Consider the following 24,240-nt stretch of genomic DNA (forward strand, 5'->3'; position numbering starts at 1 on the left):
TATTTTTTGGTGGAATTATGGTAGCTATATGAAGTAAAATGTTGGTTTAACCCCATAAAATGTTACATGCTAATCATTATTATACCTTACATCTGCAAACTTCAACATTTTCAGTGTTCTAATTTTCCCGTCACTGATTAAATTCTGAACATGATGCGGGATCATTCTAGGCTTTACATATGTGCAATAGGCCTACTTCTGTGATCATTTTGTGACTTACTTGGGGTGATGCAATTCTTTGCTTGAAATCCTTTCAAGGGTGGGTTTGCTCAGACTTTTCCATACCGTTCCGCTAAAAGGCAATGATATCATAAAATCCCACATAAAATAGGCTACTTAATGTGTTCACATCATTACACCTGGCCTTTCATAATCGTCTGTACTGTCATGTAGATGAGCCAGCCTCAAGTCATAATTTCGACTTTTAAAAGTAATAATTTTGACTCTTTATCTCGTAATGATGATATAGTTAAATCATAATTTTGACTTTTTATCTCATAATTTCGACTTTTTATCTCGTAATTATGACTTAAGTATGTCATAATTTTGACTTTTTAAGGCACGATTTGTATTCTTACGTGGCGGAAATGGGCTTCCATAATTTTATATAGAGTTTGTATCATAAAACAAAAACTAATGTTTTTTATGAAAAAAAACAAACAAAAAAACACTCAGACACAGAGTGTAGGCGTTTGTGCAGCGCCCCTGCTGGAGTGCATTGGTAATAACTTTATTGCAAAAATACAAGTTTACTCAACCTCAAGCATTTACAAACGAGTCCCAAATGGAAAACCTTGAAATGCCATTTCATCTTTGAGAAATCCTCCTCCCACCAGCTACAACGCGCATTCAAAGGCTGTTAACTGTACAGACATTAATAAGTAAAGATTCAACAATTCAGCAGGAAATCATTTTCTTCCTTAGTATATAGGAAAACAAAAGTATTTGATTTTGTCCCAGTCTGACTCTTTGCTGGTAGTTCAGGAGAGAGCATTTTGCATAGCATACTCATACGCCACCTTTGCTACATTCTCAAAAATCCTTTAAACGAAAGGAAAGATGAATAAATGACAAAACAAAAAAAAACATATCTTTGTGTTAGAGCCAATCTTTGGTTAAGACAAAGTTAAATAAGATCTAGATCTCTGTACGTTATTTCCTTTATAATAATTTTCATTTCAGCACTCAAAGGCTTTTAATGAAAAAATAATACATATCACAGCACAATATGATTAGAATGAAAAGTTAAATACTGCATTAATCATATTATATTGTGATACGAAACATCTGTTGATCAATATCGGAGTATCGTTAATATATCTCACAAATCCTATTACGTTTATTTGAATAACAGCATTCCTTGCTCAAGGCCCCATACATAATACAGTTTCAAAAATTTCAGGCTATCTATGCTATCAGGGCCGAACCTTCTTCAACGGTATTGATTAAAGTAAAATCTAGAAATAATATAGATTCTACAAAAATCGAATGGGATGACACCCCTCAACTATTACAGGCCTGAAGATCCATCATGTGCCAGACTCATAGCTGTGGTTTCAGTGTCACTGCAAGTAAAAAAAAAAAAAAAATGAATCAAGTAAAATAAACAATAAAAAGGAAGCTTAACTTGGCATATCTCCCTGTATAAATGGGAGAACTGTCAATGGAATTAAAATAGCAGTTTTTCTCCAGCTTTACACTTCTGAAGTGTACTATACTTGTCTTAATGCAGATAATAATTATTACCACTAGAATTGATTAACATTCCATAACGTCATTAACCTCCATTCCTCTGTATATTTCTTAAGATGTTGTAGTTTTTATGTTTTTTATTAACAATAAATTCATTTGTTAGTGTATGTTCAGTCAAACATGTACACAGTCTTTGCCTGTAACACGAGACACAAAATAGCTGTGTGCTACAGGGAATGCCCGTATCAGAGAAATAGGAGGAAAAAGGTTAGAAGAGACAGTCTCATTCCACACTCCGCATCAGGGCCACAGATTTACATGCCTGCTCTGACAAAAAGCACCAGAGCTGAGAGATGACACTGTACAAAACATCTCGATTCACTTAGTACAGGTTGAAGTACTTTGTATCTACATGTACATGACATTAACCCATCCCGCTATCAAAAAACGTTCGCAAGAGAGTTGCTTGGGAAAAAATGTTAGGCAAAGCGATGACGATTCTGGGGACGTCGATTTGCTGAGAACTTGCATCTGTGGAACAGGCGAGCAGGAAAGGTAAAGAATGGTTTTAATACCCTATCGGCCAAAAGTTTGGAATAATTAAACAATTTTTAATATCTCTTAAGCTCACTAATGCTGCATTTATTTGATTAGAAATGCTATAAAAACACTATGAAATATTATTACAATTTAAAATAATTTTTATATTTAGATATATTTTAAAGTGTAATTTATTCCATTACGCCAGTCTTCAGTGTCACATGATCCTTCAGAAATTGTTCTAATATGCTGATTTGGTGCTCAAGAAACATTTATTAAAGGGGTGGTTGATTGGGATTTCACTTTTTGTAACGTTAGTTAATGTTTAATGTTGCTGTTTGAGTATAAACAATATCTGCAAAGCTGCGGCGCTGAAAGTTCAATGCAAACGGAGTCTTGTAAAATTCTGGCAGTTTAATGCCTACAAAAATGGCTCGTAGGGACTACAACAAGTTACTTCCCGGGTTTGTGACATCACAAACCCTGCCCCCAGGAACATGCAACAAAGCGGGCGAGGCCATGTTGCGCTGCTTTAGAGAAGAGGAAGAAAACTATGGGTGCATGTAAAAATCTATTCATATATGAATTGCGATTCTGTCTTCTAACGATTCTTATGAATTCACAAGTTTCAAAATCAATGTTCTAAAGCAGCGGTTCTCAATCCTGTTCCTCACATTCCCCTGCTCTGCACACACTCTGCTCTGTATCGCTCTCTCTCTCTCATTCAGATCATCAGCTCAGCTCCAACAATGAACTGTTCCATTTATACACTTATTTTCACACAGCTATGAGAAGCGGTTGCCGTACTGTATTAAAGCTTTAATCAGGATAAAACTGTATATTAAAAGCTAACAGAAGCAGTAGCATTTACAAATAACAGCGTATCTAAAAGTATGAGACAACAACAAACAAAAAACATACCATTAAGAGCCATGCTTGCACAGGTTCTGCGTGATCATCTTCACTAATATTCTCTGGGTCTCAATCGGGCTCAAATTGATAAGCAATATAGACGATGCCATTGTTTACAGTACAACCGGAGCTGTAAGCAAGTGGCTCTCAAACTTTTTTGGTCACGCCCCCCCCTTTAGACCTATAAAAAAAACAGTCAACCTGCTGAATATTTCCTTTGAAATACATTCAAATGAAAAACAATACTTAGATTGTAATAATATTTCACAATTTTACTGTTTTTACTGTATTTTTGATCACTTGAGACATCTTATTAAAAATTTTGTAAAAAATCTTATTCCAAACTTTTGACCTGTAGTATAAATGAGGGCAGGGTTACAATAAGCCCCTCCTCTTTTACCACCCACCACATGCACACACGCATACACACAAACACACATTTACCGTCTAGTGCAGCAAGGAGGTACCGTATGCTTCTCCTCTGCAGTTAATTGAATGTTGGGGTTAAGTAAGTTAAGTGCTCTGGGTTGGATGGCTCACTGCGGGAGACCAAATCTGGACCCCACGCTCCTATCACGCATGCTGCAGGTCTGACTATAGGTTAGTCGTACACACACCTCAGCCCCAAAGAATCACGCCATCCCAGTGCTAATAAATAAAATAAAAAAGTTGGTTTCGGTGTCTCTTTCCTTCATGCTGTGGATCGAGCTTCAGGGGCTTCTGCATGGAAAGATTTACCGACTATAGCAGGGTAACGGAAAGGCATCATCCCAGGAACAATACAGAGCGCAGGATGATTGAGGATGGCATCAGGTCTCTGGACGTGCTCCTTCCAGTTCTCCAGGAAACTGTGAAGAGAATGGGATGGGGTGTGCAGAAGGGTCATCTAGGGGAACAAACGCATCTGTGGAAATGTTCCAGGGCTGGAGCACCTGGTCCAAAGCCATTTGGTTGGGTGAGAACTTCAGAGAGGATGCCTTCCAATACACCTCACTGCTGGACCGTAGTGCTTCCCACTGGAGACAGCTTGACGCCGGTCAAACACAGCCAGAAACTCGGAGAACCTCTGGAGACGTCCTGCAGTGGGGTAGGATGGAGTGTGAAGGACAGGAACCAGACCAATCAAAGAAAAAAAGCAACAACGAAAGAGGAGCTCCTTCAACAGCAGGAAACGAAAATGAAGCGAATGCAGACTGTTTAGCAGGGGGGCCACTGGCACCTGGACTCAATTGCAATGCAATGGTAGAAACATGAATGCGGAACAAGAGGGAAGTGGCCCTTTGAATGGAGGAGGTGGTTATGAATGTGGAAAACGAGAGTGAGCTTTACCTGGGGCCTCTCTGGAAGGCCCAGGCTGCTGAGATGGGGGTGAAGATGATGGAAGGAGATGAAGATAGCTGGGTTGGAGCAGATGGATGTCTGAATGAGACAATGGAAACTGAAGGCAACTAGGTGAGTACATGGAGTTGTGATATGACGTAACCCCGGAGTCCCCCAGCTAGGTACACACAAAACACACACATACATTGATATGCCCAAGGTTAAGGAAAAACACAAGTGCATTCAGTCAAAAGAGAGAAAAAGAGGGAGGGGAGAGGGGGAGGATGGGGAGACGGGAAGAGAATCAGGGGCCTCATTTATAAAATGCACATAAGATCAGATCTGATCCAAAGTCAAAAATGAGGAACAAATTGAGATTTATTAAAGGGATTGTTCACCCAAAATTGAGCACTCTATCATCATTTACTCACTCTCTTATGGTTTCAAATCTGAATGACTTTATTTCTTTCTTCTGTGGAACAAAACAAGATATTTAAAAAAAAAATTACTTTCATTGTATAGACCAGGGTTCCTCAATAGGCGGCCCGCGAGAGAAAAATGTTTGGCCCACGTTAATTTCAAATAATGTGGCATGAAAATTCAAACGCAGCATCAGAAAGCGACATTAACTTACAAACCGGACGCCAGCGGCATGGCGCAACAATATACAATAGAACTTATTATAATCAGTAAAGGGGAAAGGAAAGGGAAGTGGTGTGTGGCCAAGTATGGTGACCCATACAATCCCTGCCAGACCTGAGACTCAAACCCACGACCTTCGGGTTACAAGTCCAACTCTCTATCCATTAGGCCACAACTGCCCAGTATACGCTATTTATAACGTACTGACACAAAGCAAAAACACGGCAAGTGTGAATAAAGAAAAGTGGACACGGAAAATAGATGATTCAAATGTGAATGGACTGAACAGTTTTGAGTGAGTGAGTGAGTGATAGCTCCTTTGTTATGGATGTTGGTTCGCAGTGAGTTCCCAGTTTTAACGCAAGTTTGCTTTTTTTCAAGATCTGAGGTAAAATATCTATTGTTGCTTTCACTATGGCTATAAACCTCACGCAAAATGATATTCAAACTCACATCTTTTTACACACTTTTAACATTGAATAAAGCACATAATCATTACCTGAGATTATCACTGTCATATTTTGTATGTTGTTTCTGCCGCGACGTTGCAGAAAATAAAAATATATTTCTAAAATATAATTCCGTGTTGCTTATTGTTATGTGTCGCTGTCGCGGGTGGTTAGGACAAAAACTACATGGAAAAGATACTTTTTATCGTGTCGCGTCATGTCTGGTTGGAACAAACGGTGTTACAATTTGATCCCCCCAAAAAAATCTAAGTGTAAAAATATTAATGCCGACAGATCTAATAATTGAATATGCAATTAGGGAAAGTGGAGAGAAGGGATCAAGTCTGGAGATGAGCAGGAACAGTTGATTTGCATGGCAGACATGTAAATCCAGATTTTTTTGTTTGTTCATTAGGCAGTCGTGGCCTAATGGATAGAGGGTTGGACTTGTAACCCGAAAGTCGTGGGCTTGAATCTCGGGTCCGGCAGGGATTGTAGGTGGGGGGAGTGAATGTCCAGTGCTCTCTCCACCCTCAATACCATGACCGTGTTGAGACCCTTGAGCAAGGCACCGAACCCCCAACTGCTCCCATTAGCTGCCCACTGCTCCGGGTGTATGTTCACTACTGTGTGTACACTTGGATGGGTTAAATACAGTGCACAAATTCCGAGTATGGGTCACCATACTTGGCCACACACTACTTCCCTTTCCTTTTGTTTTTAATATTCAACAAGCAAAGTTCTTCTGTATCTAAATGCAAAAATGTTCATAATTGTTTGAATAAACAGACTACTGGGGGACAAAATCTGAATATTTATCTCGTGACCATCTTGTGACTATTTTAACAAAAGCAACAATATGATAATTGTAATAATAAGAATAATTAAGAATATAAAATATAAGAAGAATAATAATAAAATGCCTGAATATATATATATATATATATATATATATATATATATATATATATATTATAGGTCAGTGGCCCTTGGCTTGGTATTATTGGCAGAATTCGGCCCTCTGCAAAAACTAATTGATGAAGCCTGGTATACACCAAAGCAGTTAAAACATTCTTGAAAATATCTTCTTGTGTGTTCAGCAGAAGAAAGAAAGTCATACAGATTAAGACTAAAGTGAGGGTGAGTACATGATCACACTATCCCTTTAAAAGCAGAAACTGACGTGAAAATGTTCTTACACAAACTGCAAGTAAAAAGCAGCCATACAAGCTATTTTTATGATCGTGCACTGTTATGCCAGTGCACGCTGATATAATTTTCTAATAATTTCCAGTGATGCAAGAGCAAAAAGTCAGTGAGTGAATAAATGAATGAAATGAGTAACCAAAATTACATGCACAATAACATAATAAAATACTATTATTACTATGCATCATTATCAAACAATCCTACATAATATTTTTATTTACATGACATTTTATATATTTTTTTCATATCTACAAGAAAGATAAATCAATATTTAAAAAAGTTAAATTATTAAGTAACTATTAATTAAATGATTAAGAACACAACATAATAAATGGCAAAATTGGGGACTGGTGAATAGTGCAAAAAAAAAAAAGTGTTGTTTATTTGCTATTTATTTGAAACTCTCAAATAGCTTTACACTCTTTGGAGTGGGTAAACCACATTTCAGATTTTAATGGTTTAATGAGTTTAAAAGGTTTATTGAGAACATGGTCTGAAAAATAATGTGCATGTAAATGAGATGAATGAAAAATTGATAAAAATGGATCACTGACAGAATAATGAATTAAATATGTATATTTACAGTATGGCCAGCAACTAGAATCTAGTAACCAAATTTGTTACATTACCTTTTTCATATACGCTCACTTATGTACAGAAGTCTTTAATAAATCGAGAAGGATTTAGGAACATTTTTAAAGTGCATACGAATGCATTTGAGAAGATGACTAAATGCATGTCTTTATAAATGAGACACCAGGCCTCTTTTCAATTGTAGTGAAGCTACAGCATGTGGACACAGGATGGCAGAATGACTCCGTAAGACAATGAGAAGTTGTGCATGTGTATTTCATGGATGTCATGTGACAATACAGTTATGCATTCATATATTTCTGGCATACATTATATATTAGAAATTAATGAATGCCAAAATAACACACTATACACACCAAATAGCTTTGATAGACAGCATCTGCTATGAAAATAACTAGATATAAATGCAGTGTACATCAAATGACCTAAAGCTCAGCAGTGATTGACAAGGGGCAGGCAGCACATACAGATCAGGCTGAAATGGCAGTAGTTGTGTGTTAGCACTCTCCTACATAGGTGACAGCGCTCTTATCAGGTTTCTAGGGCAGATATCTGATTCCCCCTCCCCCCTTTGGCCCCTCTAGCAGACTCCTGAAAGCCAGTAGTCACTAGTTGCACAATTTCACTTATATTTAGCCATTAGTTAGCTCCCTAGATTAAATAATATAGAGCTACTTTTAGTGTAATTGAAAGATATGTGTGGAATACTTACGAAGCTTCGGGAGACGGCAAGTCGGTTCTGGCGACGGCCAATGACCGTTCCACTCAGGCTGCGAGCAATACGGTGCAGGTGATCCGCATCATACTGGTCTTCCTCTCCTGACTGGGGCTCTTGATGGGCCACTGACAGAGGCTATAGAGAACAAAGAGTTACTGCAGCAAAAAACTAAGTCTGGAGGAAACCAGACACAACACCCAAACAAAATCAACATGTGCTAACAGATTGTGCGCTGTATGGAAAAACAAGCTATGATGTGGAGAGAAACCAGTCATAACAAAAAACAAAGAGACAGCCAACCCTCATTAAAGAACTAGTAAATAATAAACAAAGTAAGTAAATAAAACCTAGATTATTTTTTTGACTAATGGCGGGTAACATCTAGGGGTTTACACCTGGTCACTTCATGCGTTTTGTCTGATCGGATAGCTATCTGATCGTGAAAAGACCAGGTGTAAATGCCCTCCAAAACGCATTCGAGACGGATATAAATACGATCGCTCAAACCACTTCAGGAGGTGGTCTGGGCCGCATTCCAGACGAAACTGGACAAGTGTAAATGCATCTGGTTGTTGAAACCACATATGTAAATTTTTCTCCTCCCAAAATGTTAAAATAATAAACATGTGAGAGCGTGTTAAAGGCTATATGACATTATAGTCAGATATGACTGCGCTAATGCAACACGGATCGCCGTGGACGAGTAGCTGAGCATCTCTTCAGCAAGCCGACGTGCAAACTGAATGAAACTGAAAGTAAGACGCAGACGCTCAACACACAATCATCTTCATTAAAAGTAGTAGGACAAACTTATCTTTCCAGTGCTGATGCCGCATGCTCTCCTGTTGCGGTCTTTGAACTTGAAATGAGCTGATAATTAATAAAATGCAGCGCTTATCTTTTGATTTCATTGACGTGAACTGTTAAACTTAAATATAGCACGGGAATTGAAGATCGGATTTATATCCGTTTTGCAACGACACATTTATGTGGCCATGTGTAAATGGAAACGTTTTAACAAATCAGATAGATATCCGATCAGCGAAAACGCATGAAATGACCAGGTGTAAACAGGCCCCTAATGAAGCCCACTCACTACACAGTTTTAGTCCTGATTTTTCTCTCACTGACAATTAGTGGAGACCACTGATGAAAACGTGAAATCGTAAGCAAATCGGTGCTTGTTCATGTGAATGATGATTGCCAACAGTTGCCCAAGAGACATTTAGCAGGTTAAATATTCAGAAATGTCTGTAATACAAGTTCTGCAGTGTGAACTAGACTAGAAGTGACATTAGCAACAACAGACGGGTGCATAGTTAGAATAGTACTGAAATCCAAGACTCGTCGTATAGACGAAATTATAATTTTAGGAACTTGTGGACAAGTCTGAAGGATATAGCATGAGACACCACGATAAAAAATGCAGAGAAAGAAAATACCAATGCCAATATCAATTTGAACAATAAATCTTGGAGAGAGCTATATAAGGAGTGCAGCACCACATCTCTTACCATGTTCATGTATCCAGTAGGGCTGTAACAACCTGGTGGTCCATAAGCGGCTCTCTCAAGTTCAGCTGTGGGGGTCCGAGAGCGTCCGACTCCAGTGAGCAGCTTTCGTGCAGCAGGAGGTACTGTCCGAGAAAATCAGGATTGACAACAATGACATTTTCTCAATATATGGTTCAATTTGTTAAAACTTAAGTATTAGGCATCATAAACAAAAACATTTTACAATATTTATAGACAGGTTTTTGTGTAGTAGAGTTTGCATAATGCGTAAATGCATATTCCGGTGCAAGCATACAACTTCAAGGCCAACTGTAGTCTAATTGACCTATCGATAAGCCACTCCCCTTGAACGTAGATGAGCCAATGGCAGTTGAGTATCAGTTGCATAGGGACCAGAACTTGGACATCTTAGAGAAAGATTGAAAGATCCGAATCTCTCATCAGCTTGATGGTGTTTAGGCTACAAAAATGGTAAAATGATGTGCCTGGGACTGATGAGGGGGGGTATGGTTACGTCGGCATCTGATGCTACATTAACGGCACATATTCTCTCTCAGAGGCGACGAGAGACGAATCTACTTCAGATGCTGATAACGATATGTAACTGTTTTAATTTACTCCCTTAATATTTCTCTTGTGGCCCAAGCAGTGAAAATATGAGAAGAAATGCTTTTCATGTTAAAAAGGTTGTTTTTGCAAGTCGGTGCTTGAAATAAAGCTGCTCTTAATTTTCTTTGATGACTGCAGTGTTACTAGTTTTAATTATATGCCTATAATTCATTGTGTAATAAACCTGTTTTAAAAGACCTTTTTAAAAAAAATTCAATGAGTAAGCTAATAGCCAGATCTCTTATTATCCTCACAGCGCATCAGTTTCGCGGTGATGCACTATAAAATTATTGCAGGGCAAATTAATTCCAATATTAATTTAATAATACAAGTAACCTAATAATAATAATAAGAAGAATGTAACAGGCCTAAATTAATTGGAAATGCCAAATGCTCTTAAATTTGCCAATATTTAATGCTTTTGACAATATCTCTGGGGCCCCCAGAAGCACAGGGGCCCCCTCGCAGTGTGTGCCCTGAGTGCCCGTCTGCTACACCACTGTGTGTATCTTGATGCCAGGGGATTCACATGACCGTCTTGAAACCAATGCGAAATCCAGGTGGGGAATTATTTTGCCTTCATGCAAAATTCCTGATTGCATGCTTCCTATAGGAATTACTACATTTCGCCTGTGAAAAGTGGCCAAACAATGGTAAATGCGACTGCACCTGTAGTCCGGCCGAGGCAGAACTTTTAAAGTGCATGTAAACATACTTATTGTGAGACAATTTAAGATGATAATTTACCTGATCTCACAACAGCAGGTGAACTGGTACCACACAGGGCTCGGGCAGGACCCGGGCCAGCCTGCAGGCTAGCCTGGTAAAGTGAGTCCAATTCAGAGAGTTCCTGGTCCTCGGCCTCTGTGGGTTCCAACTCCATGCTCTGGAAGTTTGAGTACTTAGGGATGTTCTTCTTCCTGGTGCTCATGGGACTATGAGGAGCAAGGTGTCTTCCAGGTGTGTGTTGAGAGAGGGCAGGTCCTGTCTGCTGGTTCTGGTCAGGAGGTGTGTCATAGGGGTTGACAACAGCATCAGGACGGTCTAGACTCCAAGAGGACCAATGACGGGCAGCAACTGGAGGGGTCAATTTGGTGCAGGGCTGAGAAGATGCACACAGGGGTTGCCATATGGGGACTCTTCGGGACACAGGCCCCTTCTCCTCAACAGGGGCGTGTTGTGGACTGGGATTGCTGGATTGGGGCATCAGGTCTGGATTATCTGCAGTGCCGTTCCACAAAGGAGGATTTGGAGATTGAGGGTGCTGACAGCTAGAGACCTCTTCGTCCTCTCCCAATACACCCCAGAAGTCAAGGGGCAAAGAGGGCAGAGATATGGCAAGGTGCTTGCGTATGGGCATGATCCGAATGCCTGATGCTTGGAGAACATCTGATAATCTGATGCCACCCCATTCGTCCTCGTTCTGGGTTGTCCAATTGTTGCGTTCATCACGCTCTTGGGGCTGTGGCTGAGAAGAGGCAGGCCGGGGATTGAGCGATGGGCGGGTAGAAGGCTGAGATGGGAAGTTTGTACAAGAGGAGGGTGATTTCATGTGTTGAGGAGAGGGTGGGCCAAGCACAGAATCCTGATTGGTCTCCCAGACCTCTTCCTGATTGTCTGTCAACAATACTTGGACCGGACCAGGCTGTTCACTGAAGAGGCAAGAAAAGCAAAAGAAGGGTTTTGGTTAGACACTCTGAAAAATGAACATGGTTATCTGAAATTAGTACAGTAATTAAACATTATCACTCAATTAATGTCACTAATTAAATTATGGCAAAATTTATTTATGTAATGGCATAATTACATGAATTATTTGAAAAATGAAATGAAATTTATTAACTTTGTTTAACATTATGTTTTGTAATTAAAACATTAAGGACTAAAATGCCTTCTCACCAGTATTGTTATTGTTAAATTATTTATAATCTTTTTATTTGTTGAAGTAAAACTGAAATAAAATAAAATATAAACATTACATGAAAAAAAACTATGCTGAATGACAACTTTGTACCCCTTGATGCTATTATTTCCTTGTGCATATAAATGTGTACTTTTTATAGGAAGCCACACATAAAATGCACATATACATTTGAGATATATTTTATACTACCACAAATATGTGGTATGTATTCATTTATTAAGGCAAACTAAACATAAAATAAGAAAGAAACCTAGAGTTCTAACAGGTCTTTGATAAGATCAGTTGGTGTTATATTTGTAAATCAATACTCATTCTTTCATTTCAAAATATTCATTTATTTCAATGTCCAATGATACAGTACCTGAACAAATGGTTTTGTTGCAAGAAACCCGATCTAACACATTTTCTAAAAAGTTATCAATGCTGCCACGGACCAAATTCAAGGAGACCTGCGCCCTTCACACCAGTATTCATGAGCCACTTCTTATACAACGCACACACACACACACATACACAGTCCCCACGTGCTATCCACAGCTGACGCACTACGTGACCTTGACATAATTTTCATAGTCGTCATATAAACCAGAGTTACAGCAGCCATAAATATGCCCAAAAGCTCCCCAGAAGTGGAGTGCACAGGAATGAGCGTTGGCTTTGCTCCAGAAGGGAACCTGCTCGCTATTTGCATTCACCTCAAATAAAGCAGAGCAGAGTATCCATCAGAATACCATCAATCCTCCTTTATCTTTACTGGCCCTCAGTGACCCACCGATGACCCATGTGATAGATTCATTTTCAGATAAATCTTTATCTAATACCAGTAAAAAGCCTCTGGAAGATGCAAACACACAATCCTCAGTGTTTTTATTGGATTGTGCAGTGAAAAAAAAAATTAAATGAAATAAATGAAAAAAATGTTAAACATTTTATTGGTTTAAAAAAGCTAAACTGAAATCTTTCACAGTAACCCCAGGAATCTGCTTACAGTAAGTACCCCGGAATAGTCCTGACTGGGAATAGAGAAGCAGTACTAGGTGATAGGTGGTTCCTGGGGGCTGCTGCATGCCCTAGAGTGGGTATTGAGGGAACTGAAGTGGGAGAAGTTCGGTACAGAGGTAAACATCCCTGATTAATGCGCTGGAGTGCTCATTTACTGTAAATACTTCCTCAAGCACTACATTGGGTTATTACCCAAGAGGCTTTGGCCAGGTCAGGCCATACATCACATCAACGCCTTTAATCAATGGAGGGGAAAGAGAAAGCAGGAAATAAGAAAAACAAACAAATAAAACAACCACCTTCCATGGGACACACTGCCACAGTGGCTGTTGCATTGTTCTACTTTATTAGTAAAGTGGCATGCCATGTGTATGTAATATCGGGGGGTAGCCATTCGCTAGCTTGTGTTTGCCATTAAGTCATCCGACTGTGCCCCAGCTTCTAATACTTGGTCTTGTCGGGAATCTATAACACCCGTCCCGTCTGTATGTGTGATTTTAAATTAGAAATTAACCTCTAAAATCTGTGGAAAACAAACAGCAAACCCCAAAGCAACCACAGCTCTTTGTGAGAGTAAAATTCAACTTGCATTCTGACAAACTGATCAGTTAGATCGTGTCTGAAAGTAAAAAAACCTTTAAGTGAGAACAGCATCACAATCACAGAAATATAACAGAATACACACAGCTTTTCTCATTACCAATTTACAAAAGTCCAATATAACTGTAATGTTTCCTAATTAAAAAAATTTAATAGACACATTGGCAAAAAACTAAATTTTGACTATGGTACGATACCAGTCTTGGTATCGATACCAACTCCGTATCTATAATAACAGATGTTAAGTACAGAGTTATATTATGCATGGCAGATTTGCATATCATGTCAAATAAAAATGTACTAATAACTGAATTGACCATGAAATCTGTTAGATAAGTTATATTTTTAAATCAATGTCATGGAATTAACAACATATAAAACATATTTGTATTTCAAAATAAATCTATAATAATACAAATCTATAAATTCTTATTAAATCAAAATATTCTGGTGCATGAAGATAATATATCAAAACTAAGAAAAATAACAGTTACCATATTTTGCTAACATGCATTAATTCAGTCTTGCATAAATTTGAGATGGTCTGTGGGTTTTATTATATTAACAATTAGTTATTCATACATTTCATAATCAATACATTTCATTTTGATTCTCAAATTATGCATCAGTGCATTTGAACACCATTATACATCAACTCTACTTTCATGTTTCAAGTCAAAAATTACGTTCGTATGCTGGTATTGTACTGTTTTCAAATTTTTGGTACCGCGGTACTGAATATGCATCGGTATACCCCACAACCCTAACAGCCCCTAGGATCTGAGAGAGTACTGATCTAAACAAGCGGTTAGGCTGGACACACAGGGTGACAATACAGGTACCTGGTGGGCCCCTGTGGGCGGCTGGGCTCCTGCTGCTGCTCTTGTTGTTGCTGCATGCGCTGCTGTAGGCCCCGCGCTCTCCTCATGCATTTTTGCAGCTTGGCGTCAGCAGCCATAGTCCTGCTATGAGTGTTAGCACTGCCCTCATGCATGGAAAATCTTAGTTTAGCTATAATGCAAAAGAACAACAAAAAGGGAAAGGAAAGAAGAGCAGAAGAAAAGAAAATGCAGAAAAGAAAAAGAAAGAGCTGAGTTATGAGAGGCCGGCATGCGGACCATTTCTTTGTTATAGAAACGACAAAGTAGTGAAATTGAAAGAAAGAAGAGAGGGTGATGGTGGGATATATCCCACCTTTCACCCCAAAGTGAGCTCTAGGCTGTTCAAGAGGCAAAGCTTTGCAAGTTAGCTCATCAAAGTTGACACATAGTTGACTGCATGTAATGGGTCGATAACAATAATAACAATAGCTTGCACCAGAAGTGTCATGCCCATAAGCCTATTTTTAAAAGAACACCCAACGAAAAAAAAAAAAAAAAAGAGAGACAGTCAACTGTCTAAATATTTCACTTCTAAATTTGTTCAATCCAACTGACTTGCACATTCCACAGAATATTCAGTAATGATTATGTTGCTCCAAGACATTTATTTGTCTTATTTTACTTATCTATTAACTCATTAAATTATTTAATTTAGTAATAGTTATGCGGTCTTACTTTTTTCTCCTTAAAATGTTTTATGTTCTGACCTGTGTACTAAAAGGTTGTTATACTAATACAATTTGAATTATACAATTATTAATAATTTTGTTTTTAATATATTATTTCTTTGTATAGTATTTTTTATATTTACTTTTTTTTTTACATTATATTTACAGCAAAAACAACAACAATAATGATTTTCTGTGATAAAAAAAGGAGTTACCACAATGTCAAAACTATTTCCATACAACAAAAATGCATTGTGATTGCTGGCTGTCAAGTTCAACTGAACTTTGGCTTGGTTTATTAAAACAAAAATTGTATATTAGGTCGGAATATGAACCCATGTCCCCATGCACATTAAACTATGGATCCAGAACTGCTGAAACAAATAGGTGCATGACACCATTTCCACGTTGCCTTTTTAAAAACACATCACCTGCTGTTGTGCAGTATTTTGCTTACTGAACAAACCCATTCACAATGAGTGACATAAACAGAGTTCAGAAAGATCATAATATGGAGCAGCACTGGGCTGCTCTGCTGAACGACAAGAGAGAAACCAACGACTGTGAATGAGCTTTTAAGCCCTCTTTCGCAATGTGTACTAAACAACATGTTGAAATTCATCACACTTATTAACTGTTAATTGCATCCCAAAAATGAGTTTGCATTAGAAAACAGTTGATTTGGTTGCTCTCCCGTCTGGGGCGGTTACATGGAAAACCGCATGGGAGGTGAGTGTTGCCATGGTTTCCTTAAACCGGTTTCATTTAAGTCTGGTTTAGCATTAATTTCTCATAAAAATGCTATTTTCAGAACATTTACTGCTGTCAACACCAGCTGCGCCTGAGCTAGCTTTAACTGCAGATGACGTGCATCGCTTTCAATGGGTTGAAAAGGAGCTGACGGCATTCTGGGAGATGCAAAGGGGCGAAGTTTTAGGACGGCACACCACAAACAGAAAGCAGGAGCAACAGCCAGAACAGACACACACAAAACCAATGATGGATTGCAGGATTGTGGCAGGCGTTGCTTTCGTTTGGCCAGGGGAACAGGAAACTATTCTTCTATATAGTGAAGGCATGACCTTATAGGCTGCCTGGATCTTAGAGGCCTGTATACACTTTGGGCCAAATCGGATCTGTCTCGACCAGACAATGAAAGGTCTGCAGGGATCTGACGAGTAGAAATATTTACAAAAGCTGTCTTCCCTTTAAATATATTAGTGCTACGCCTCACATATACACGCATACCGTCAGCAAAGCGAGACAGAGATGGAGGGTTTGCCGACCTGGATAGGTATAAATAGCTTTGTGGAGAGTTTTGCATGGCTGAAATTGTTCTCCGCTCATTAATCATTCAAGCAAGTATGCCAGCACTTCGGACAAAAACACTGTTGTTCCAGGTAAGCGCGAGATACACAGCCACCTTTTTTGTTTTAATTTGGAGAGTGCTGAGAGATTTACACAGGATTGTGCGGCAGTATCCTCACACGACGGCTCAGCACAATCACAATCCAATCCTTCCACCAAAAGGCATTTATAGAGGTCGGGAATGTTATGATGGTGAATCCAGAATGGATTTAAGTTTGCGTGTGACTGTGGGTAAGACCCATTCAAATGTTGTTCCAAATGGAGGGCTCACACAGAATAAAATTAAAAAAAAAAAAAAAAAGGATTAAAATTGTTCCAGCCCCTGTCTGGCACAGATCAGGACTCTCAAATGGCCAAAGCCGCGCGCTTCTCAATAGCACGCCACTATCAGCGGTATTAACAATCAACAGGCAGAGCCACATGCCCAGTCATCCAATCAGATTGTGAAAATCTGTGCAAATGGTGACTCTGATCACAGCACTAAGTGAACAGAAACAGGGATGCACTGAATATTCCATTAAAATAAAGAAATAAACAATAAAAAATACAATTATTAAAATAAAAAAGTAAACAAAAAATAATTAAATAAATTAAAATAAGCTCATAAATATTATTATAAGAAAATATTATTTTCATGTTATCAATACCTCAAATTGCATACTATTTTGTGTAAATCATTTAAAAAATAGTGGAAACTAAATTAAAGCTTTAAATATTTTATTTATACTTTAAAGTTATTTTAGGCATCAAAACAGAATATACAGTATAAAAATGGGAACTTTTACTTCCAAACTATCCCTGCTGGGGAAAAAAGTTTGAACCAACCTAAATTGGTTTGCTGGTCTCCCAGTATATGGCCAAGTTTGCATTAAGTTGGATAAAATAAATGAATATTTATTTTGAGATTTGTTAAAGATTACAATTAGCAGTGTTGTTCAATTCTTAGTGTTTTTAAATGACAAAACCTAGTGAAAAATAAATATACTAAAATGTATTTGAAATACATTTATTTCATGCTGAGCATACTACAAAAACATTTACATACTGTATATATGTACTTCATAAAAAAAAATACCCTGCAATTGTACTTTTAGTATAATACACTGGTATAATTAAAAGACTGCTAAATTGGAACAACTAATTTTGTACTTAATGCACTTTAATTGTGCAGAAGTAGTGCTGAAGTCCAACTAAAGATATAATGAAGTATATTTGATTGTGCTAAAGTGGAACTATTGCAAGTATACTTTAGGCACACTTTAAATATCTTGCATTTAAAGACCGATATTATTCAAAAACCAAACAATCCTCATCAATAATGTAATTAAAACACATTTTAGGCCTAATATTAATGATCAAACTCCATCGCACACCTGCAAGTAATAGGTGCGTAGGACAAAGGACCAACCAGGTGGATCGCCTCAACAGACAAGCAATTCCCGCACACTATCGCAACTTGCAAAAAGGTAATATTTATTAACACAACGTTTCGGTCACACGACCTTCATCAGGAGGGTCCTTCCTTTGCTTGTCTGTTGAGGCCTAATATTAAGAAATGTGCATTGTGCCCAAGTAGTACTCCAAATTAAAGTTTAATTATACTTTTTATTTCAGTAAGTCTTGAGCGATATGTCAGTAAATATGTTAATATATTTGAACTATACTTAGTATATTATAGTATATTTTTACTAGACAGCAATTCAGAAATTAGGGGAAATAGCATGCACAAATAAATATCCAATTTATTTCAGAAAAAAACTAAAAAACTTCTAATATCAACCAATAACCAATTTAGTAGCAATATACTGTGCATCCCTAGACAAAACAAATACAGGATAATGACAAATAATATGCCACACACATAAACAAGGAGAATGGCACACAGAGACAAACAGAAGCAAACACACACACAGGGTGCTGCAGGAAGGGAAGGCAGTGTTGGGGTATTACTAGTGGGTTTGTGTCATGTTGTGAGGACATGAATGTTTTTGGGAGCTGTTTTCTTACCAAACGAACCTAGAAAGTGCATATATTGGGTAAGTGGCGGTTACCCGAGCGGAGGAGTTGGGCGTAGCAAGCAGAGGCAGGTTAGAATTACTTACACACAGCGTGGTGGGAGAGCGCCAGGGCTGTAGCTGTATCCCCAGCTTGCTCCAGGCGCAGCGACTGCTCTAAGAGAGAGTCAGCCTCCGCCAGGCAGTGCTCAAAACTGCCACCCTTCCCTGCAATTAACACACCAAGGCCAGGCCTTTGAGAACACACTCATACACGCACAAACACTGCTCACAGGAGCCCCCACTCACAACGTTTGCACGGCTTACCCGGAATGGAGACGTCCACTGACACACAAGCGCACACAGTCTGATGACTGCCACCAACACTATTCAAACACAATTTGACATGTTTATACACACATCATGCATGCTGACTAGGGAGAACTCTGATTCAAGATTGAAAATGTAAGATTTCAGTGTATAGGTGTGTTTTGGATGCTATGGCTCCCATCTACAATATTTATATTATAATACATGGTGTTACAATTATATTTTTATTATTTAAAGATCTTGAGACATTGCATTAGAGTTAAAAAGACAGGAAAGAGTAAACTTTTACTTCCAAACTATCCCTGCTGGGGAAAAAAGTTTGAATCAACCTAAATTGGTTTGCTGGTCTCCCAGTATATGGCCAAGTTTGTATTAAGTTGGTTTAGCTGATCAGTCGGCCTGATCAGGTCAAAAGTATGTAAGCTACCACCCCAGAAGCATTAAAGGGATAGTTCACCCAAAAATTCAAATTACCCCATGATTTATTTACTCACCCTCAAGTGTATATGACTTTCTTCTTTCAGACAATCGGAGTTACATAAAAAAAATGTCCTGGCTCTTCCAAGCTTTATAATGGCAGTGAATGGTAGTCAAGGTTTTGAAGCCCAAAAAAGTACATCTATCCATCATAAAAAGTACTCCAAGTCCACACGGCTCCGGGAGGTTAATATAATCCTTCTGAAGCGATGCATTTGTGTAAGAAAAATAATTAATATTTAAAATTTTATAAATATTTAAACTATCCCTTAAAAATCAGACCAGCCTAAACAGCATAGAAAGCCATCAGAAAAAAAAACTATTCAAAAATCTCTAATATCAATCGATAACCAATATGGTACCGATAAATTCTGCATCTCTAAAAACAAACCTTAAGTCATTTTCTGGTTTTAGCTGGTCTTAAACTGGTTTGTTGTTCTTAAAGCTGCAGTCCGTAACTTTTTTTGGTTAAAAATGATCCAAAATCAATATTTGAGAAAGTACATAACCAGCCAGTGTTCAAAACTATCGACTTACTTTAGCCTGATTCACAACGTTTAGCTTATAATAATGTTTTCTAATTTGAGTGGTATGGGTAGGTTTTCGCGGGAAATTCGAGCATGGCACTGCATCATTACGTCACATCTGTAAAAGTAAAGAAGTTGTCCCGGCTAGTAGGCTATCGCATGCGAGGATCCTGCAGGTGACGCATCGTTTATAGCCTTTTCTCACAGCAGCTAGAATAATTAAATGTATCATTTTGATGGCGGATTGTGATTCAGAAAGGATTATGTGTTTATGAAACACATGTGAATGAAATTAAATGATATTCCAGTTTTAAATATGCTTCTGATTACAGATAGCCTGGGATTACACACGATTTGTATTTTAAAGAAAACCAGTTCGAAGGGAGCATAGTTTGCTTTTTGGGTTAAAAGAATTTCTAAATATGAAATTTGAATGGCATGACAATAAGATTAGACTGTACAGAAATTGAAATCTACATGCTAATACACACTATACTCATAGTCACGCAATGCTGATGTTGTTAACATTAATAATTTGAGAATAAAGTATAACAATAATAATAATTTGCACGGTTAGATGTGATATGAGCTAATCAATCTTTAGATTAAATCACCATTGGTAGCGTGATTTATGGTAATGTTTTTTTCCTCAGTTGGTCAGAACAAACGTGGCAGACTTGTTACTTACTTGTTTAGATGACAATATACGGTAAACATTCTTATTTGGGTCATCTATTCCAAGACGTAGGCTAGAATCTGTGATTGCCAAGTACAGTAAATATCCACACCGGTGCGGTGACTGACAGCTACACATTTACCTCAAAACTTTAGATTCATCCACGCTGGAGCCATGCCGACTCACAATCCCAAGCAAGGAAGATAATTCTGCAAAAAGCTGCAATTCCAGGTTTTCAAACAGAGATGGCGACAAAGAGGCAAAACTTACAGACTGCAGCTTTAAATTGGTTTAGCTGGTCTCCCAGCATGGCCAAGCTGGTGTTAATTTGGTTAAGATGGTTGGTCGGCCAGGTCAGGTGAAAAGTATGTAAAGCCCCCTAGAAGCATCAAATCAGACCAGCTTAAAAAGCTTAGCCAGCCATCAAAAAAATTTATGACAAAAATTCTAATATTAATCAATATCCAATATGTTACTGATGTAGTGGGCATCCCTGGATACCAGCCTAAAGTGGTTTGCTGGTCTTAGGTGGTTTAAACTAGTCTCCCAGATGGTCTTAAATTGATCTAGCTGGTCTCCCTGCATAGCCAAGCTGGTGTTAAGTTGGTTTAGCTGGTCGGTCGGCCTGATCAGGTGAAAACTGGACAAAACCACCCTAGAACCATCAAAACAGACCAGACTAACCAGATTAGCAAGGCTGAGAAACCAGCTAACCAATTTAGGCTGGTTTAAACAATTCCTGAACAATTGTGGACTGAATTCCTAGCTCCTTTCATTTGGTTCTGTTGTTTGGTCCTGTGTGGCATTTACCCTGGTGCTGAAGTTCGTCCAGGTCCATGAACTTGCTGGGTCTGGGGTTGAAGCCCTGCGCTGCTTCTTTCTCCTTCTCCTTCTTCCTCTGGAGCTCCTGCTGCCTGGCCCTGCGAGCAACTTCCTCTTGCAATTCATCCAACTCGCTGCGCCCCTCTACTACACATACACAAAGACATAAATAAGTAACAGTAATACTCATATGCTAGTTAAACACTTGAAATGAACACCTTGTACTGTAGCAATAGTGGGTTAAAGCACGTAGGCAAAGATCGGTAGTGATTCACCCAAACTCAGTGGACTGCTGCTCCAGGTGGATGATTTGAGGTCTTGCAGGATGGCACTGCTGCTTTTGGACTTGGGCACTGTGCGCCAGGAGGGCCCAGAAGTCACGGGTCTCTTACTGCCGCTGTCCCTGAAGCGGAGAAGAGCATATGTCATTCACTCAGTCATCGTGAGAGTGATTCTTAAAGTATCTGTAGAAAATGTGTCTGTGTATACTACAACATTAAGGCTTATGGTACAAGCCAGGTCAGATATTTATGGTACATTCAATACAGTTATTGGCATTTTACAATTAAAAAACACTGAATACTAACACCATGAGAAACAATCTTGAAACAGATTTTCTGGGTGATGCTTGCTTATTTCTGCTTCATATTTCATACATTATTTATAGAAATATAGTGTTGAAAATATGAAACATGATGCAGCAGGTATTGGAGGTATATTATTCATCAACGCAATGCATTTCATGACACATTATGCCCACCGAAAAAAGGTTAATAAAATCATTAAATTCACTTAATTTAAAACTGAAATATAATTTGCTTAAGATACATTCGTAGCAGGAACTAATATATAAATATACAAATAGTCTGATCTATAATTTTTTAAAAATATAATCGATTTTCATTTCTTGCTGCCATCATTTACACTATTGTTCGGTAATTTTTTTAATGTATTTTAAAAGAAGTTTCTCACCAAGGCTGCATTTACTATTTGTTCAAAAATAAATTAAAAACTGTATTAATGTGAAATATTATTGCATTTAAAAAAAAAAACTTTTATAATTTAATATATATTAAATTGTGATTTGAATTTTAGTCAAGTTAGTTTTTCATCAAATACAGTATGAGTTTTGATAATAGAAATCTGGCAGCAATGGCACATTTTTTCTGTTTGTATGAGCAATTCGCAGACAGCATTTCTTGCGCATGAAATCACCCACATGCCAACAAACCAATGAGAACACAGAACAATAATGATGATTCATAGTAACAAAGTATGGATGCCAAAGCTGTTGTGGATCTGCTCAACTGAATCCCACCGTAACTGGCACAGATTTACAGAAAATTGGTTTGGCAAATAAACAAATTCCAGACCATTACATACATGTGAGCTTCATATTACACCTTACTTGACAAGGGAATTTACAGTAATGGAAATATTAAACAGCCAGTCCCCACACTCATTATCTCCAATGGCTTGGGTATGCAGAGCATTCACAGCTCATATGGACTGCACACCCCTGATATATAGGTTAGCTCATTTTGTCCAAGTTGCTGTGTTACCTGTGAGCACTGGTGTTTGGGTTGTCGCTGAGGGGCATGTCCATGCTGATGGGGCTGTTGCTGTTCCTCTCACTACTTTCATAGCCGCTCTCCATCCTCTGGATCAGCCAAGGCTGTTGTTCCACGCCTCTTAAAGGTGGCGGGATAGGTAGATGCTCCACTTCAGTTTCTGGCACGCCCCCTGAGCCATCGGTCATGCCCCTCATCTCTGCTCCTGCAATGCTTGACCCCTCAGCCGCAGCCCCTGAGACCAGCTCACTGTGCCCTGGTGACATCGAGTCTTCCGGCAGCGGGGAAGGTCCGAGCATGGCGTAGCCAGCCGGCCGATGCTTTTCCCGGCTGAAGATACTGTCAATGTTCAGGGCCTCTCTTCTGGGTCTCCATGTGGGCCGATAGCGCCCTCCACTGGAGCTGGACTTGGACTCGCTGCTGGTGCTCTCGTCTTCCCAATCTCTCGCCCGTGCCCCAGCCTCTGAGCCACCCACCCCTGAGCTAGAGGACGATGAGAGGGGTCTGCTGTGGATCGTATTCACAGTCTCTTTATAGTCCTGCAGATGGCCAGTAGAAGAGGGCCTCGTTGTACAAAGGGGAGTGGCCTGGTCTTTAATAACCTCCCCTGAAGAAAAAAATCAATAAATCACATTTATGAAAGTTTAAAGTAGTACATTTGACAGGACATGTGCCTTCTCAGTTTGATTCAGCATGACGTGATTGCGAGTGGAATTTATATTAGAGAGCGTGTGTGTTTGTTAAAGTACCTGCAGTGTCCATGCTGTTCTGGGAATCGCTGCTGTCCTGATTACACACCACAGTTCCCTGAGAGTCAGAAGAGAAATGGGAGGCCATGGACTCATGGTGTGATCGAGAGTGCTTGTAGCTGTAGCTGTCTGTGGAAGAGTCTGTGCGTGTGTCACTTGAAATTGAGGGCTCCCTCCCTGACGACGACAACAACAACAGCAGAGAGGGCATTTAGTAATAGAGAAAGTTAGCTTCAGCTATCCAGCTGCAACTGCTCAAAGGTCAGATTTTAAAGGGATAGTTCACCTAAAAATTCAAATCCTCATGTCATTCCAAACCTACTTTCAAAACTTGCATCCTTCCACAAAGGAAGAAAATTCAAAGTATGTATTGAATGTATTTTATGATGCAATCACAATGAATGTGGACTGAAGCTTTCAGGATTCAAAAAGGAATGCAAAAACAAATATGA

General features: G+C 38.8%; 1 protein-coding gene across 1 annotated transcript in view; it reads right to left on the reverse strand.

Moving 5' to 3' along the window:
* Positions 1-684: 684 nt before the first annotated feature.
* The window catches only part of LOC306857842 (ubiquitin carboxyl-terminal hydrolase 54-like), a 118,757-nt gene continuing 95,201 nt past the window's right edge, over positions 685-24,240 (reverse strand). The window contains exons 11-20 of the mRNA XM_079398057.1: positions 23,789-23,965; positions 23,031-23,646; positions 21,744-21,871; positions 21,457-21,615; positions 18,745-18,864; positions 14,568-14,736; positions 10,947-11,851; positions 9,591-9,712; positions 8,071-8,211; positions 685-1,565 (exon numbers count right to left, since the gene is read on the reverse strand). Of these exons, the coding sequence (XP_079254183.1) occupies positions 1,563-1,565; positions 8,071-8,211; positions 9,591-9,712; positions 10,947-11,851; positions 14,568-14,736; positions 18,745-18,864; positions 21,457-21,615; positions 21,744-21,871; positions 23,031-23,646; positions 23,789-23,965 (2,540 nt within the window). The 3' untranslated portion in view covers positions 685-1,562. The remainder of the gene's footprint in view (positions 1,566-8,070; positions 8,212-9,590; positions 9,713-10,946; positions 11,852-14,567; positions 14,737-18,744; positions 18,865-21,456; positions 21,616-21,743; positions 21,872-23,030; positions 23,647-23,788; positions 23,966-24,240) is intronic.

Source organism: Barbus barbus (assembly GCF_936440315.1).
Source record: "Barbus barbus genome assembly, chromosome: 38".
Taxonomy (NCBI): Eukaryota; Metazoa; Chordata; class Actinopteri; order Cypriniformes; family Cyprinidae; genus Barbus; species Barbus barbus.